The sequence below is a fragment of the Pseudorasbora parva genome, chromosome 7 (genome assembly GCF_024679245.1).
Source record: "Pseudorasbora parva isolate DD20220531a chromosome 7, ASM2467924v1, whole genome shotgun sequence".
Lineage (NCBI taxonomy): Eukaryota > Metazoa > Chordata > Actinopteri > Cypriniformes > Gobionidae > Pseudorasbora > Pseudorasbora parva.
This window is the reverse complement of record NC_090178.1, coordinates 50,643,378-50,662,416: the sequence shown is the minus strand read 5'-3', so window position 1 is coordinate 50,662,416 and position 19,039 is coordinate 50,643,378. Positions and strand designations below refer to the sequence as shown.

At 42.9% G+C, this 19,039-nt stretch overlaps 1 protein-coding gene across 3 annotated transcripts; it reads left to right on the top strand.

The window, feature by feature from the left end:
• The first annotated feature begins 256 nt into the window (after positions 1-256).
• Positions 257-18,490, top strand: znf407 (zinc finger protein 407). Of its 3 annotated transcripts, none has more exons than XM_067449400.1 (9): positions 257-361; positions 5,105-8,333; positions 8,789-8,903; positions 9,569-9,643; positions 10,076-10,242; positions 10,743-10,826; positions 10,948-11,068; positions 11,385-11,563; positions 17,188-18,490. In XM_067449400.1, exons 2-9 carry the CDS (start codon positions 5,165-5,167, stop codon positions 17,901-17,903), a joined length of 4,626 nt encoding a protein of 1,541 aa, XP_067305501.1. In that variant the 5' UTR covers positions 257-361; positions 5,105-5,164; the 3' UTR covers positions 17,904-18,490. The 3 variants fall into 3 exon arrangements, with proteins under 3 accessions (XP_067305501.1, XP_067305502.1, XP_067305503.1); XM_067449401.1 differs by lacking the exon at positions 257-361 and adding an exon at positions 476-629; XM_067449402.1 differs by lacking the exon at positions 257-361 and adding an exon at positions 1,871-1,973.
• Positions 18,491-19,039: the final 549 nt, after the last annotated feature.

The window sequence follows — 19,039 nt, the reverse complement described above, 5'->3', positions numbered from 1 at the left end:
TGAGAACGACATTTAACTTCTGATTGGTCTAGTTTGCCACTCCTATAACACACAAAACAAGCAATACAGAGATATTTCACTAGAAAACATTGGAAGATCTGCCTACACACTGAATAAACTTTAGCTGGTTAATCCTAGACCATACATGTTGTGTTAAGTGTGTTAGCATTAAGTTTGTCCAGCAGATGGCGGCCGTGTGCTGTGTTTGAGCGATCACGTGACCCGAGCGAGCCGAGCTTCACATCTCCCTCCTTCAGCGAGAGCTCTGGCCTCATGTGACGTCAGAGCTAGCAGACTACGGTGCGCCGTTTGTGACCAAGAGCAGAACGCGCGAAGTGAGAGAATACGAGCGACATTTCAGGTAATGGCGTTCAAACATAACTTTTATTGACCTCGTGAGCACAGATCTAATGTTTAGAAGCGTGATGTGTGGGAGTTAACTCTGTTCCCGGCGCTCAGTAGCGCGTAATATGAAGGATTTGTAAGTCGCATTTGATGCGCTTTTGGGGCCTCTGTGCCGCCGTCGTTTCCAGCACTCGAGCGAACGCCCGCCTTCCTCGCGTTTCCATTGGACGAGCGCGAGAAACCGGCCTTCTGATTGGACGAAACTCACGCCAGCAACAGTCACGGTAACAGGAAGTAAAACGGAGAATTTTTCATGTCAGAGAGAAAAGATAAACATATCCAAAAGGACGAAATAAAGTTTTTTATTCCTGATTAACGCTTTCCCATCGTAAAACACACAATATCAGCTCAACAGAACGCGCACATACCCAGCTCTTAATAACGACGCATTTCAACCAACACAAGTAAACATTCAGAGGTGAAGAATGGTAATAAATGCAGTTTCACATTAAGTGTGCTGTTATATCTTTGTTTCAGTGGTGGAATGGTTATTAAAAGCGTTATAGTTTAATATAAAACGAGCTAGATTAAACACCTCACTGAACACACAATGTAACAGAGTTTACACACTAAATTCAGTGTTTATATCGGAATGTCGCGAAGTTATGTGTGTATATGAATATTAAAAGCACTTCAGTTCAGTGATGATTGGATTTTTACAGTCATTTTACTGAAATAAAAGAGAGTTCAGTATCTTCCTCATATATGTGTCGTGCAATTATTTATTATTTTATTTATAATAATGAATATATCAATTTGAAATAATTAAACTTTAAGGAACTATTGAGCTCAAAAATCCCAAAATGTCATTCCGGCTTAAAATCTGAATACAAATATACGACAAAACATGAGCACTAGTCATTAAGCATCTCTTAAAATGCTGATATTTTGACCTTTTTCGTTTAGTGGTGCATTGTGTGTCCTTCTGGATAACACTAATAAAACATTTATAATGTATTCATATTAATAAACAATAATTTTGATCTAAAAGATGACCTTAAAGTGCTGATCGTTCAGTTGTGTGGTTCCGTTTGTACCTGATTATAAAGAACACGTTTGTCATTCCTGGAGAACACAAACCCTCCGTCATCCATTATCCAGAAGGACAGATGTATAATAGGGTTGTCAAAACTGCTAAAAAATGAAGTGTGAATATTCCTTTAAAAAAAAAAACAAATATTCGAACATCTGGGTGCGCATTTTGTCAATGACGTGCATTACGTCAATAACAGGACAAATGAATACAAAGAGACATAACTACTTGTATAGCTTGTCTATTTAAGTTTAAACATATTTGACAACGTATTACTTACACAAAAACAAGTAAATCAACTAATGGCCAAGACCGCAGACCTCTCTCTCTCTCTGCGTAACGGTTTAAATGAACAAACGGAGTGCTGATCAAGAGTTTTGTGCAAGCAATTTAAGGTTGCGACTCTTGCCCTCAATATAGCAGGCTTCATTCAGTGATTGAAACAAATATTATTAATAATAATGTAAGCTTTACAGCATATTGAACGCTCCGAGCGAGCTGTGCTAAACATGGAGCTTTTCCTTGACATGAAACGGTAAGTAATCACACCAGTGAAAGCAGCGCATTTATCCTTTATTCATGCCATATCTATTCAGTCAGTACAGTAGCCTACACGTTAGTAATGTTTTTGTTTAACGTTAAATAAAATGAGGCATGGTTTGCTAACTAAATACATAGCTTGCATAGGCTACAACTTTATCTCGCGACTCAACAATTTTGCCTCCTACCGACCAAAATCCAAAGTACTTCCAGACATGGCTTTAGATTTTGGAGTTAAAATCTCTTTCTCTGCCGCGGTCGAGTTGGGCTCTGCACTTTCTGCCATCTTCCATGTAAGACGCGTCGACTTTCAGCATTGACTCCTGCGACTATGACCTGAACCCACTTGCAAAGCAGACAGTCACGCCTCTATTACCACGGGTGTTTTTTTATTCGATAACAAACTTAAATTCTATGTAAGTGTGAACTCGTGAAACCTCGAAACTCAAGCGTGAGAATGAACCTCTTTGGTTGTCTCGGAAGCTCATGCGTGAGAATGAACCCCGTTGGTTGTTTCGGAAGCTCAAGCGTTAGAACGAACCTCGTTGGTTGTTTCGGAAGCTCATGCGTGAGAATGAACCTCGTTGGTTGTCTCGGAAGCTCAAGCGTGAGAATGAACCTCATTGGTTGTCTCGGAAGCTCATGCGTGAGAATGAACCTCGTTGGTTGTCTCGGAAGCTCAAGCGTGAGAATGAACCTCGTTGGTTGTTTCGGAAGCTCATGCGTGAGAATGAACCTCGTTGGTTGTCTCGGAAGCTCATGCGTGAGAATGAACCTCGTTGGTTGTCTCGGAAGCTCAAGCGTGAGAATGAACCTCATTGGTTGTCTCGGAAGCTCATGCGTGAGAATGAACCTCGTTGGTTGTCTCGGAAGCTCAAGCGTTAGAACGAACCTCGTTGGTTGTTTCGGAAGCTCATGCGTGAGAATGAACCTCGTTGGTTGTCTCGGAAGCTCAAGCGTGAGAACGAACCCCGTTGGTTGTTTCGGAAGCTCATGCGTGAGAATGAACCTCGTTGGTTGTCTCGGAAGCTCAAGCATGAGAACGAACCTCGTTGGTTGTTTCGGAAGCTCAAGCGTGAGAACGAACCTCTTTGGTTGTCTTGGAAGCTCAAGCGTGAGAATGAACCTCGTTGGTTGTTTCGGAAGCTCATGCGTGAGAATGAACCTCGTTGGTTGTCTCGGAAGCTCAAGCATGAGAACGAACCTCCCTGGTTGTTTCGGAAGCTCAAGCGTGAGAACGAACCTCGTTGGTTGTTTCGAAAGCTCAAGCGTGAGAACGAACCTCTTTGGTTGTTTCGGAAGCTCAAGCGTGAGAAGGAACCTCGTTGGTTGTTTCGAAAGCTCATGCGTGAGAATGAACCTCGTTGGTTGTTTCGGAAGCTCATGCGTGAGAATGAACCTCGTTGGTTGTCTCGGAAGCTCAAGCATGAGAACGAACCTCGTTGGTTGTTTCGGAAGCTCATGCGTGAGAATGAACCTCGTTGGTTGTTTCGGAAGCTCAAGCATGAGAACGAACCTCGTTGGTTGTTTCAGAAGCTCAAGCATGAGAACGAACCTCGTTGGTTGTTTCAGAAGCTCAAGCATGAGAACGAACCTCGTTGGTTGTTTCGGATGCTCAAGCGTGAGAATGAACCTCATCAGTTGTTTCAGAAGCTCAAGCATGAGAACGAACCTCGTTGGTTGTTTCAGAAGCTCAAGCATGAGAACGAACCTCGTTGGTTGTTTCGGATGCTCAAGCGTGAGAACGAACCTCGTTGTTTGTTTCAGAAGCTCAAGTGTTAGAACGAACCTCGTTGGTTGTTTCAGAAGCTCTAGCGTGAGAATGAACCTCGTTGGTTGTCTCGGAAGCTCAAGCATGAGAACGAACCTCGTTGGTTGTCTCGGAAGCTCAAGCGTGAGAACGAACCTTGTTTGTTGTTTCGGAAGCTCAAGCGTGAGAACGAACCTTGGTTGTTTCGGAAGCTCAAGCGTGAGAACGAACCTCGTTGGTTGTTTCGGATGCTCAAGCGTCAGAACGAACCTCGTTGGTTGTTTCGGAAGCTTTAAACGTGAGAACGAACCTCGTTGGTTGTTTCGGAAGCTCAAGCGTGAGAAAGAACCTCGTTGGTTGTTTCGGAAGCTCAAGTGTGAGAATGAACCTTGTTGGTTCTTTCGGAAGCTCAAGCGTGAGAACGAACCTTGTTTGTTGTTTCGGAAGCTCAAGCGTGAGAACGAACCTTGTTTGTTGTTTCGGAAGCTCAAGCGTGAGAACGAACCTTGGTTGTTTCGGAAGCTCAAGCGTGAGAACGAACCTCGTTGGTTGTCTAGGAAGCTTTAAGCATTAGAACGAACCTCGTTGGTTGTCTCGGAAGCTCAAGCATGAGAACAAACCTCGTTGGTTGTCTCGGAAGCTCAAGCGTGAGAACGAACCTCGTTGGTTGTCTCGGAAGCTCAAGCATGAGAACAAACCTCGTTGGTTGTCTCGGAAGCTTTAAGCATTAGAACGAACCTCGTTGGTTGTCTCGGAAGCTTTAAGCATGAGAACGAACCTCGTTGGTTGTCTCTGAAGCTCAAGCGTGTGAACGAACCTCGTTGATTGTTTCGGAAGCTCAAGTGTGAAAACGAACCTTGATGGTTGTCTCTGAAGCTCAAGCGTGAGAACGAACCTCGTTGGTTGTTTCGGAGGCTCAAGCGTTAGAACGAACCTCGTTGGTTGTCTTGGAAGCTTTAAGCATGAGAACATACTTAGTTGGTTGTCTCTGAAGCTCAAGCGTGAGAACGAACCTCGTTGGTTGTTTCGGAAGCTCAAGTGTGAGAACGAACCTCGTTGGTTGTTTCTGAAGCTCAAGCATGAGAATGAACCACGTTGGTTGTTTCTGAAGCTCAAGCATGAGAATGAACCTCGTTGGTTGTTTTCGTTCTCTTCTGTCTTGCCACACTTGAATGGTTTAAAAGCTTTGCATGAGTAAGAGCGTGATCATGTAATTTAACACTAACCTAAGGATGACAGAAAAAACGTATTCTGCGTTAATTGCGTTAAATAATTAAAAAAATGTGATAAACTAGAAAATTGAATCGTGCATTAATGAACAAATTTTCACAAATAAAAAAATAATATTAATGTGTAATAATTTACTGTTTTCACAGGAAGCTCCATGGATCCTTCAAATGAAGCCTAGTGATTACTGCACATGAACCGACAGCAACATGGACAATCCCAAGCGGAAATTAAGATCTGGAAAGGAGGTTTTGAAGGACAAGGGCCAATCTAAGGAAAAGTCTGATGATACTGGCACAGGAGATGTTTCATCTGCCCCTAAACGTGCAAAAGCATCTGATGATTTAGGACATGTGTGTGTAGTAGAAGAAAGTGAGTCGGTCACAGTGGAGGATCGGTCTGAAGAATGCGGCTCTCCACAAACTGATGATGTTTTGATTTGTTCACTCTGCAACTTTGTTGCAAAAACTCAAACTGCACTGAAAATCCACTCGACAAGGAAACACTCTCATAAAGGAGGCTTACAAAACGACACTGTAAACGCACCAGGATTGAATTCTTTACAAAACACACCACCGTTACAAGAAACAGATGCGTTCGAGAAAGACAAGCAATCACACACACACCAGCCCTCAGAAAATGAGGTGAAACCAGTGGATGGAAGAACCAGTCCCACTCAGATGCTCCTGGACATAGTCGAGCCTAATCCATGTGGATCAGGGAAGGATGAAGACACGAGCAAGACCTTTAAAGAGGGCAGGGATACACAAAGGCAACATGATAATAAAAAGGATCTCTGTAGGAATACAAAGTGTGATAACGAGAAGCACAGCCCGAAGATGCTAGAGAACCAGAATTCAGCGGGCGGAAGAACCAGTCCCACTCAGATGCTCCTAGAGATAGTCGAGCCCAATCCTTGTGGATCGGGGAAGGATAAGGACACGAGCAAGATCTTTAAAAATGCCAAGGATATTCAACGGAAACATGATAACAAAAAGGATGACGAGAAGCACAGCCCGAAGATGCTAGAGAACCAGGATTCATTGGGCGGAAGAACCAGTCCCACTCAGATGCTCCTAGAGATAGTCGAGCCCAATCCTTGTGGATCGGGGAAGGATAAGGACACGAGCAAGACCTTTAAAGAGGCCAAGGATACTCAAAGGCCACATGATAACAAAAAGGATGACGAGAAGCACAGCCCGAAGATGCTAGAAAACCAGGATTTGTTGAAGAAGGGTCAGGAATCCATGCGTCTGACTGGAGGCAGGTCTTCACATCAGTGTGGGCGGTGCGACTTCACAGCCGACAACTCGCTAATGCTAGCGCAGCACATTAAAACGAGCCATCCGTTGGAGCACCGCTTCCACTGTCAGGTCTGCCATTACTACACCAGCACCGCCGAGGCCATGGAGCTCCACCTGAGCGAGGACGCCCACCAACAGCTGGCCAAGGAGAAGAGCACCAGTCCTCTGTTTAAAGACTGTGTGGAGAAAATCCTTGTGATTCTGTCAGATCAGAAGGAGGACTCTAATGATCCGGAAGCTGAGGAGCCGGTGAGGAAAGGCTCTCCGCACAAGCGGAAGCGTGGAAGACCGAAGACGTCTAGCGAGACCGTGTGTAGTCACTGCGGACTCATCGCTTCCAACGCCACCAATCTCAGCGTTCATATTCGCCGAAGGCATAGCCGAATGTACAGCTTCGTCTGCAAGCTCTGCAACTACTACTGCGTGACCAAAGGAGACATGGACCGCCACTGTGAGACCAAAAAGCACATCAACAAAATGCAAGCGGCCGGGAGTGACGACAGCGGGGTCGTTCTGCTAGACGCAGAGCAGACCAAGAAAACCGACCTGGAAGTGGCAGAGATCGAGACGACTATTGAGGAAGAGGACGCTGATCTCTCCAGTATCCCGTACAAGAAGAGCAAGCCTGACTCGGGGAACCTATGCTCTCAGTGTGACTTTATTGCTCACTCAACGGCGTCTCTTGCTCTCCACGTGCGGCGCAAACACACTAAAGACTTTGAGTTTGTTTGCCTGGCGTGCAGCTACTACACCGTGACCCGGAGAGAGATGTTCAGGCACATGGCAACAGAAAAACACAAGCAGAAGCGTGAGGGTTACCTGAAGGGACGAAGCTCTGAGGAGCCAGAGGATTCAACTGAGACATTTGAGGAGAGATGTGCAGATGAGAACGGAGCACATCAACCTGCTTTAAAGAACACGTCCAAAGATAACGAAGAATCCCCTACTGATCCAATTGAGTCTGACACGGTCCAATCTATAGATGGGAATGATGAGGACGGAGCCCAACAACCTACTGTGAAGAACACGGCCAAAGTTAACGAAGAATCTCCTACTGATCCAATCGAATCTGACACAGTCCAATCTATAGATGGGAATGATGAGGACGGAGCCCAACAACCTGCTTTGAAGAACACGTCCAAAGATAACGAAGAATCCCCTACTGATCCAATCGAGTCTGACATGGTCCAGTCAATGGATGGGAATGATGAGGACGAAGCCCAACAACCTACTGTGAAGAACATGGCCAAAGTTAACGAAGAATCTCCTACTGATCCAATCGAGTCTGACATGGTCCAATCAATGGATGGGAATGATGAGGACGGAGCCCAACAACCTGCTTTGAAGAACACATCCAAAGACAACAAAGAAGCCCCTTCTGATCCAATTGAGTCTGACGCGATTCTGTTAATACAGAAGGAGGATGTGGATGAGGATGATGAGGACGAAATTGCTGACTTGGGAGATGACTGTGCCTCTGGTGAGAAACACCTCAGAGGAGTACAGTTTGATGCCTGCATCTATCCTTTAAAAACATTACCAGAGCACATGCAGACCTCGCATTACAGAGAGCAAACACAGCCCATGAGGAAGCCTAAATCCCTGGACACAAAGAGCACCTCACGGATCCGCTGCGAGGACTGTGGGTTTTTGGCTGATGGCTTGAGTGGCCTGAATGTCCATATCTCCATGAAGCATCCATCCGATGAGAAGCATTTCCATTGCTTGCTGTGTGGCAAGTCGTTCTACACCGAGAGTAACCTGCAGCAGCACCTGAGCAGCGCAGCTCACATGCGGAACGAGCACGGAAGTGTGGAGGATCTGCCGGACGGAGGAGCCAGCTTTAAGTGTGTCCGATGCAGTGAGCCCTGCCAGACCGAGCAGGAGCTCTTCGTGCATATCAAAGAGAAACATGAGGAACTGCTGCGGGAAGTCAACAAGTACGTGATGGAGGACACCGAGCAGATCAACCGGGAGCGGCAGGAGAACCAGGGCAGCGTGTGCAAGTACTGCGGGAAAGTGTGCAAGAGCAGCAACTCCATGGCTTTCCTGGCTCACATTCGCACTCACACAGGTACGCCTCCCTCTGTCTGTCTTTAAAAGTGTCATGAAATGGCTTTTGTTTTTCTTTTTTTATACTGTTGTCTGAGGTCACCCGCCTCCACTCACTCGCTTGCTTCATTTGCTCCGGGGGAATATTGTTGCTGGTACAGGGCTTGATGGGATTGCAAGTATTGTGCATAATTTTTTTGGTGCTCACCAAAAGCGCATAAAACCGCATCTCAGTACTAAACTGAGTTATTTTCGCTGCTTAAACAGTCAAGTACACACAAAATAATGTCAAAATGCCAGTCTTGGCAAGTATTGACACAAACACAGTGAGTTCTGTTTTGAGTGAATGTATACAGTTGAGAAAGAAAGCACATGTAACAGTGTATTGGATCCGTGCGTCCGCTCTTAAAGTGACTAATATTCCTGCTGCTAATTATATATATATATATATATGGTGTCTTTTATTCCCCTCTACAGGGTCCAAGCCGTTCATGTGTAAGATCTGTAACTTTGCCACTGCTCAGATGGGCGATGCGCGTAACCATGTGAAGAGACACCTGGGCATGAGAGAGTACAAGTGTCACATCTGCGGGTGAGTTCAGGACCGCCATTTCACCATCACACCTCATACATGAGGACTGCTTCATGCACTTAAAGGGTTAGTTCCGCCAAAAATGAAACTTCTGCCATCAACTCCTCCCCCTAATGTCGCTCCACACCCGTAAGACCTCCGTTCATCTTCACACACAGTTTAAGATATTTTATATTTAGTCCGAGAGCGTATGCAAGTGTATGCACACTATACTGTCCATGTCCAGAAAGGGAATAAAAACATCATCACAGTAGTCCATATGAGACATCAGTGGGTTAATTAGAGTCTCTTGAAGCATCCAAAATACATTTGGGTCCAAAAATAACAAAAACTATGACTTTATTCAGCATTGTCTTCTCTTACGTATTTGTTTTCTTATGTTCAAGGGCATCTTATATTCAGGTAAATACGGTATCTAGTAAATTAATCTTGATTTAAGAATTTTTAGATATTTGGACTGGAAACTAAACAAAATACTGGAGAGCAGTTTTTGCAGTGTAACGAGAGCTCCACTTCCTGATCATTTAATTTCTCTACTTCACAAAGTCTCGCTGATGCTTAACCCATTAGACGGTTAAACTGCAGCCACTTTATGTAATTATGATCATATGTAAAGGTATAATATGTGTGCATTGAACATTATGATGTCGAGTCCTGTGTTCCAGATGGGCCTTTGTGATGAAGAAGCATCTCAACACTCATCTGCTGGGAAAGCATGGACTGGGTCAGCCCAAAGAGAGGTCCTGAACACACACTTTAACTATTGATTTAAGTCCACTTAAAATAAATGATTTACAGTGATGAAACATTATAGGTGCTGTTAAACACATGTACAAAATCATGGTCCAGATCTTCACAAAATATCTTCATCACACACACACACAAACACTGTCCCTGAACCTGCCCATCACACACACACACACACACACACACACACACACACACACACACACACACACACACACACACACACTGCCCCTAAACCTACCCATCACAGGAAACATTCTGCATTTTTACTTTCTCATTCTCACTTTCACTTTCTCACGATGGGCTGTTTTGGTCAAGTTTTCCACATAACTGTGACATAAGTTTGCACAGACAACTTCTACCAGTTGACCTGTCGGCGCTGAGGCCGAGTGTGCGCTTCATGGGCCATGTGTTCTGTGCTGCAGGAAGTTCGAGTGTGATCTGTGTGAGCGAACCTTCAGTGAGAAATGGGCTCTGAATAACCACATGAAGCTGCACACCGGAGACAAACCCTTCAAGTGCGGCTGGCCCTCGTGCCACTACTCCTTCCTCACACTCTCTGCCATGAAGGACCATCACAGGACTCACACGGGTACACACACACACACACACACACACACACACACACAAGTCTGGTTCACTATCTTTGTGGGGACTCTCCATAGACGTAATGGATTTTACACCGTACAAACTGTACATTCTGTCCCCCTACACTGCCCCTGCCCCTAAATCTACCCATCACACACACACACACACACACACACACACACACACACACACACACACACACACACACACACACACACACACAAACACACTGCCCCTAAACCTACCCATCACAGGAAACATTCTGCATTTTTACTTTCTCAAAAAAACTCATCCTGTATGATTTATAAGCCTTTTGAAACGTGGGGACCGCTGGCTGGTTCCCACAATGTAGGTGATCTCAGGTTTTCCTAGGGGACATCCCACAATGTTATATAAACAAGGGCACACTCACACACACCGTTGCAACAGAGAACTGTGATGTGTAACTGATGAACTGATGATCTGTCTCTAATGTGTGTGTGCGTGTGTGTGTGTGTGTGTCAGGAGAGAAGTCGTTCCTCTGTGACCTCTGTGGGTTTGCCGGTGGGACTCGTCACGCTCTGACCAAACACCGCCGCCAGCACACAGGTACACACTGACCCCAGACCAGTCTTACAGAACAAACATGAAGTGATGAAGGTGTAGATGAACTGACGTGTGTGTGTGTGTGTGTGTGTGTGTGTGTGTGTGTGTGTGTGTGTGTGTGCAGGTGAGCGGCCCTTCAGGTGTCAGCTGTGCAGCTTCGCCTCCACCACACAATCCCACCTGACGAGACACAAGCGCGTACACACAGGGGAGAAGCCCTACCGCTGCCCCTGGTGCGACTACAGGTACACACACACACACACACACACTTCTGCTGCCCCTGGTGCGACTACAGGTACACAAACACACAGACTTCTGCTGCCCCTGGTGCGACTACAGCTACACACACACACACTTCTGCTGCCCCTGGTGCGACTACAGCTACACACACACACACACACTTCTGCTGCCCCTGGTGCGACTACAAGTACACACACAAACACACGCACACACTTCTGCTGTTGCGGTTACCTGATAATCAAGCAGTTCCTCCGCTGTGTGTGAACGGACACACACTAAAAACACACACACCCCTTTATGAGCTGTTGTTTGTGTCTTCAGATCGAACTGCGCAGAGAACATCCGTAAGCACATCCTGCACACGGGCAAGCACGAGGGTGTGAAGATGTACAACTGCCCCAAGTGCAGCTACGCCACCAACGCCCCCATGGACTTCCGGAACCACCTGAAGGAGACCCACCCCGACATTGAGAACCCAGACCTGGCCTACCTACACGCAGGTGTGCCTCTCTCTCACACACACACACACACACACACACGCACATGTCGTGTTTCCATGTTTTATGGGGACTTTCCATAGGCGTAATGGATTTCATACTGGACAAACCGTACATCCTATCCCCTTACACTGCCCCTAAACCTACCCATCACAGGAAACATTCTGCATTTTTACTTTCTCAAAAAAACTCCTCCTGTGTGATTTATAAGATGTTTTCCTCATGAGGACCTAAAAATGTCCCCACAAGGCCAAGGATTTCGGATATTGCCATCTTTGTGGGGACATTTTGTCCCCATAATGTAGGGATTACCAGGTCACACACACACACACACACACACACACACACACACGCACGCACACACACAAACACATGCACTCACACACACACACACACACACACACACACAGCCCCTAAACCTACCCATCACAGGAAACATTCTGCATTTTTACTTTCTCAAAAAAACTCCTCCTGTGTGATTTATAAGATGTTTTCCTCATGAGGACCTAAAAATGTCCCCACAAGGCCAAGGATTTCGGATATTGCCATCTTTGTGGGGACATTTTGTCCCCATAACGTAGGGATTACCAGGTCACACACACACACACACACACACACACACACACGCACACACACACACACACACACACACACCAGTGGTCACATCTTCATTCGCCACTCAGATATCCTCTCCATCTTCACATATTATTAAAGGTTCTGTAGTCATATATTCATTACATTAGCCTATACGCTCCCCTAAAGGATTATTAGGAGCACACACTAATACTGTGTCTGACCGCCTTTCTCCTTCAGAACTGCCTTAATTCTGCGTGGCATTGATCAACAAGCTGCTGAAATCATTCTTTAGAAATGTCGGCCCATATTGATAGGAGAGCATCTTGCAGTTGATGGAGATTTGTGGGATGCACATCCAGGGCACGAAGCTCCCGTTCCACCACATCCCAAAGATGCTCTATTGGGTTGAGATCTGGGACTGTGGCGGCCATTTTAGTTCAGTCAACTCATTGGCATGTTCAAGAAACCAATGTAAAATGATTTGAGCTTTGTGACATGGTGCATTATCCTGCTGGAAGTAGCCATCAGAGGATGGGCACATGGTGGTCATAAAGGGATGGACATGGCCAGAAACAATGCTCAGGTCGGCCGTGGCATTTAAACGATGCCCAATTGGCACTAAGGGGCCTAAAGTGTGCCAAGAAAACATCCCCACACCATTACACCACCACCACCAGCCTGCACAGTGGGAACAAGGCATGATGGATCCATGTTCTCATTCTGTTTACGCCAAATTCTGACTCTACCATCTGAATGTCTCATCAGACCAGGCAACATTTCTCCAGTCTTCAACTGTCCAATTTTGGTGAGCTTGTGCAAATTGTCGCCTCTTTTTCCTATGTGTAGTGGAGATGAGTGGTACCCGGTGGGGTCTTCTGCTGGTGTAGCCCATCCGCCTCAAGGTTGTGTGTGTTGTGGCTTCACAAATGCTTTGCTGCATACCTCGGTTGTAACGAGTGGTTATTTCAGTCAAAGTTGCTCTTCTATCAGCTTGAATCAGTCGGCCCATTCTCCTCTGACCTCGAGCATCAACAAGGCATTTTCTCCCACAGGACTGCTGCAGACTGGATGCTCTTCCCTTTTCACACCATTCTTTGTAAACCCTAGAAATGGTTGTGTGTGTAAATCCCAGTAACTGAGCAGATTGTGAAATACTCAGACCGGCCCGTCTGGCACCAACAACCATGCCACGCTCAAAACGGCTTAAATCACCTTTCTTTCCCATTCTGACATTCAGTCTGGAGTTCAGGAGATTGTCTTGACCAGGACCACACCCCTAAATGCACTGAAGAACTGCCATGTGATTGGCTGATTAGATAATCGCATTAATGAGAAATTGAACGGGTGTTCCTAAAAATCCCTTAGGTGAGTGTATATGCACTGTATTGCACATATATTCATTATATTCATATATTCATGCCTATATATTCATTATATATTCATTATATTAGCCTATATAGTCAATATATTAGCCTGTATATGCACTATATTAGTCTATATATTCATTAGATTACCCTATATATTCACTATATTAGCCTATATATTCACTATATTAGCCTATATATTCACTATATTAGCCTATATATTCATTAGATTATCCTATATATTCACTATGTTAGCCTATATATTCACTATATTAGCCTATATATTCACTATATTAGCCTATATATTCACTATATTAGCCTATATATTCATTAGATTATCCTATATATTCATTATATTAGCCTATATATTCACTATATTAGCCTATATATTCACTATATTAGCCTATATATTCACTATATTAGCCTATATATTCATTAGATTATCCTATATATTCACTATATTAGCCTATATATTCACTATTTTAGCCTATATATTCACTATATTAGCCTATATATTCACTATATTAGCCTATATATTCATTATATTAGCTTATATATTCACTATATTAGCCTATATATTCACTATGTTAGCCTATATATTCACTATGTTAGCCTATATATTCACTATATTAGCCTATATATTCACTATATTAGCCTATATATTCACTATGTTAGCCTATACATTCACTATGTTAGCCTATATATTCACTATATTAGCCTATATATTCACTATATTAGCCTATATATTCATTATATTAGCTTATATATTCACTATATTAGCCTATATATTCACTATGTTAGCCTATATATTCACTATATTAGCCTATATATTCACTATGTTAGCCTATATATTCACTATATTAGCCTATATATTCACTATATTAGCCTATATATTCACTATGTTAGCCTATATATTCACTATATTAGCCTATATATTCATTATATTAGCTTATATATTCACTATATTAGCCTATATATTCACTATGTTAGCCTATATATTCACTATGTTAGCCTATATATTCACTATATTAGCCTATATATTCACTATGTTAGCCTATATATTCACTATGTTAGCCTATATATTCACTATATTAGCCATATATTCACTATATTAGCCTATATATTCACTATATTAGCCTATATATTCACTATGTTAGCCTATATATTCACTATATTAGCCTATATATTCACTATATTAGCCATATATTCACTATATTAGCCTATATATTCACTATATTAGCCTATATATTCACTATGTTAGCCTATATATTCACTATGTTAGCCTATATATTCACTATATTAGCCTATATATTCACTATATTAGCCTATATATTCACTATGTTAGCCTATATATTCACTATGTTAGCCTATATATTCACTATATTAGCCTATATATTCATTATATTAGCTTATAAATTCACTATGTTAGCCTATATATTCACTATGTTAGCCTATATATTCACTATATTAGCCTATATATTCACTATATTAGCCTATATATTCACTATATTAGCCTCTATATTCATTATATTAGCTTATATATTCACTATGTTAGCCTATATATTCACTATGTTAGCCTATATATTCACTATATTAGCCTATATATTCACTATATTAGCCTATATATTCACTATATTAGCCTATATATTCATTATATTAGCTTATATATTCACTATGTTAGCCTATATATTCACTATGTTAGCTTATATATTCACTATGTTAGCCTATATATTCATTATGTTAGCCTATATATTCACTATATTAGCCTATATATTCACTATATTAGTCTATATATTCACTATATTAGCCTATATATTCATTATATTAGCCTATATATTCACTATATTAGTCTATATATTCACTATATTAGCCTATATATTCACTATATTAGCCTATATATTCACTATATTAGTCTATATATTCACTATATTAGCCTATATATTCATTATATTAGCCTATATATTCACTATATTAGTCTATATATTCACTATATTAGCCTATATATTCACTATATTAGCCTATATATTCACTATATTAGCCTATATATTCACTATATTAGCCTATATATTCACTATATTAGCCTATATATTCATTATATTAGCCTATATATTCACTATGTTAGCCTATATATTCACTATGTTAGCTTATATATTCACTATATTAGTCTATATATTCATTATATTAGCCTATATATTCACTATATTAGCCTATATATTCACTATATTAGCCTATATATTCACTATATTAGCCTATATATTCACTATATTAGTCTATATATTCACTATATTAGCCTATATATTCACTATATTAGCCTATATATTCACTATATTAGCCTATATATTCACTATATTAGCCTATATATTCACTATATTAGTATATATATTCACTATATAGCCTATATATTCACTTGCATCACATTAGCCCCTTTCACACGGCACGTCGGACCCGCAATATTCCCGGAACATTGCCGGGTCGCCTTCTGTGTGAAAGCAACCACGTCCCGGGATTGATTACCGGATTCGACTCGGGTCGGGGACCTAGTACCATTGCGGTGTTCGACCCGGGACGAGCGCTGTGTGAACAAAAGCCGAAACTAATGCCGCAGCGTGTGTGTAGTTATCGTGCGACTCCTAGAGCTTGTTTCTTCAATAACACAACCCTGCAGTGCCAGAAGAGCTCGTCGGTGTTTTAAACGCAGAGAGTGTTCGTATACAAAAGAAACTAAAATCAAACAAGCCGAAATGAGCGCAAACTGGACACAAGTCGAGACCACGGAGCTCCTTACTATCCGCGCTTAAGGGGGGATCGCTCGCCGTTATACGTCACATCAGGATGTCACGTGTCGACTCGACCCGGGACCGTTACGGGTTGTGTGTGAAAGCGCTCATATTACGGTATTTCGCTGGCAGTGTGAATGGACCAAATCTAGCGGCCCGGGAACAAATGCCGTATCCGTGTGTTTGCCGGATGCGCAGTGTGAAAGGGGCTATTGTGTCACTGGGTGTTATAGGGCCCGAAGCGTGTGTAGAGTAGCAGATCATTAATTTACAATAGAATAGAATAGAATAGACTTAATTGTCCATTACTTGGAAATTTGTCTTAGACCTCATGACACGGCCAGTATACAATACAACAATACATACATAAAAAGCCTAAATTCTAATATATTAAATACAGCATTATATCATTATATCATGCGCGAGAATATGACGCAGATCCGCCGTTCAGACACATGACCCAGAAGCGAGGAACTTTATTTAAAGTTTTTTTTTTTTTTTCTAAAGCAGGTTTAGTGTAGAATTCAACAGCTTAGATACGGCGCGTCTTCCATTCCTCTGCTTGTAAACAAAGCTCCTCGTTTCTGAATCATGTCCGGATCTGCATCATTACTGTAAAATTACTGTAGAGCCACTGCAGTGAGATGGACTTTGTAACGACGTTTTTAGTGCCTTAATGGGTCTTGTGAGGTGTCGAACGACATGAGGGAGATTTTTTCCAGAAATAAAATGCTTAAATCTCTTGCCTCAGGGGGATATGAGAGGGGGGAGCAAGATCATTCGAATATACTCCAGGGTTTCTACTGATACAAAGCCATATGCTAATCGCTGAAGTAACCCTTTAAGCGGACCCATTGAAACATGAGTGAGTGAGTGAAAAACATGAGTGTTTCTGCTCTCTCTGTGACAGGGATCGTGTCGAAATCGTTCGAGTGTCGGCTGAAGGGTCAGGGGGCGACCTTTGTGCAGGCCGAGGCGGCGTTCGTCCCTGAGGAGAGTGAGCCGGGCTCGGAGGAGCTCCAACAAGTCATCATCATCCAGGGCTACGGCGGAGGAGAGCCAGCCATCGACCAGGCCCTGGAGGAGTCGGCCGCCGCCACCCTACAGACCCTGGCCATGTCCAGCCAGCTGACCCAGCTGCTCATCACGGAGGACGGCCAGCTCATCAGCAGCAGAGATGGGTCCGGCCAGACCCGATATGTGCTGCTGGATTCCGGAGAGGCCGGAGAGCCCGGAGAGCCCGGAACGCGCAGCCTGGAGGAGGAGGCGGCGGCGGGGCCAGAGTCGGCCTCCGCTCTGGACGCGCTGCTCTGTGCAGTGACTGAGCTGGGCCAGCAGGGCGGTGCTATAGAAGGAGAGAAGGCTCAGGCTCAAGGGTCCCCGGGCGGAGCGGAGCGGGTGGAGGAGCGGGTGGAGCTCATGGCCAATCCGCACACCTCTGAGCAGATGCAGGAGGTGCTGCAGTTCGCCGCCAGCCAGCTGATGATGAAGGAAGGCCTCGCTCAGGTGATCGTTAATGACGAAGGCACGCATTATATCGTTACTCAGCTGGACGAGTCCACACTTCACATGCAGGAGCCATCCGGAGAGGAGACCGTCGTTTACTCGGAAGTCTGTACGGAGTGATGCACTGCAACAAAATGCTCTTCTTATTTAGTATTTTTGTCTCGTTTACAGTCCAAATATCTAAAAATTAAATCAAGATGCATTTACTAGATAAGTAAAACAACATATTTTGTCTGGTTTTGTAGAAAATAAAATCAAAATTGTGAAACTGAGTTTTCTACCAATGAGGTGAGAAAAATAATCTTGTTTCTTGTTTTCGTCCCAAACTGATTATTTTTCTCACCCCACTGGCAGATCATTTTGCTTGTTTTGAGCAAAAAGTCGAAAAAAAGGAAAAATATCTTATGTCATTTTCCTGATCTAGTGAATGCATCTTGATTTAAGATTTGTTAGATATTTGGACTGGAAACAAGAAAAAAATACTAAATAAGAAGAGCATTTTTTGCAGTGAACTGTAACTCAGGGTCACAACACAACACTTGCTTGGGATATGGATTGCTTTGGTTTTTTCATTCTGTGTAAAACGGCCACAGAGCTGCGACACTGCTTTTATTTTATATGTAAAATGCAATACAACAGGAATAGTTTTTCAGTTAACCGTGTGTTAAGATTACTAATGAAAACCTTGTTACACTGCAAAAAATGCTCTTCTTATTTAGTATTTTTTTCTTGTTTCCAGTCCAAATATTCTTAAATCAAGATGCATTTACTAGATCAGTACAACGACATGAGATATTGTTTCTTATTTTCTGGGGGAAAATATCTAAATGAAGTGAGTTTTTGCTTAAAACAGGCAAAATGATCTGCCAATGGGGTGAGAGAAATAATCTTATTTCTGATTGGGACGGAAACAAGAAACAAGATTTCAATCAGAAATAAGATTATTCTCCTCACCCCATTGGCAGATCATTTTGCCTGTTTTAAGCAAAAACTCTCTTCATTTAGATTTTATTTTTAACAAAACAAGAAAATATATCATATGTTGTTTTACTGATCTAGTAAATGCATCTTGATTTAAGAATATTTGGACTGGAAACAAGAAAAAAATTCTAAATAAGAAGAGCAGGTTTTGCAGTGTGAACATACACCTTCTGTTTTCCTAATCCTTTATGTGTGTTTGATTGCTGAAACTCCTGCTCACGTTCAGGACCGCACATCTCAAGAAACATGATCAGTAAAGATCAATAAATGAATAT

What these genes read in the sequence shown, in the direction of transcription:
- znf407 (XM_067449400.1), top strand. Translation starts at nt 5,165, where the DNA reads ATGGACAATCCCAAGCGGAAATTAAGATCTGGAAAGGAGGTTTTGAAG. An exon ending in TCACATTCGCACTCACACAG is followed by an intron (nt 8,334 to 8,788) that starts GTACGCCTCCCT and finishes TCCCCTCTACAG; the next exon opens with GGTCCAAGCCGTTCATGTGT. An exon ending in CCTGGCCTACCTACACGCAG is followed by an intron (nt 11,564 to 17,187) that starts GTGTGCCTCTCT and finishes TCTCTGTGACAG; the next exon opens with GGATCGTGTCGAAATCGTTC.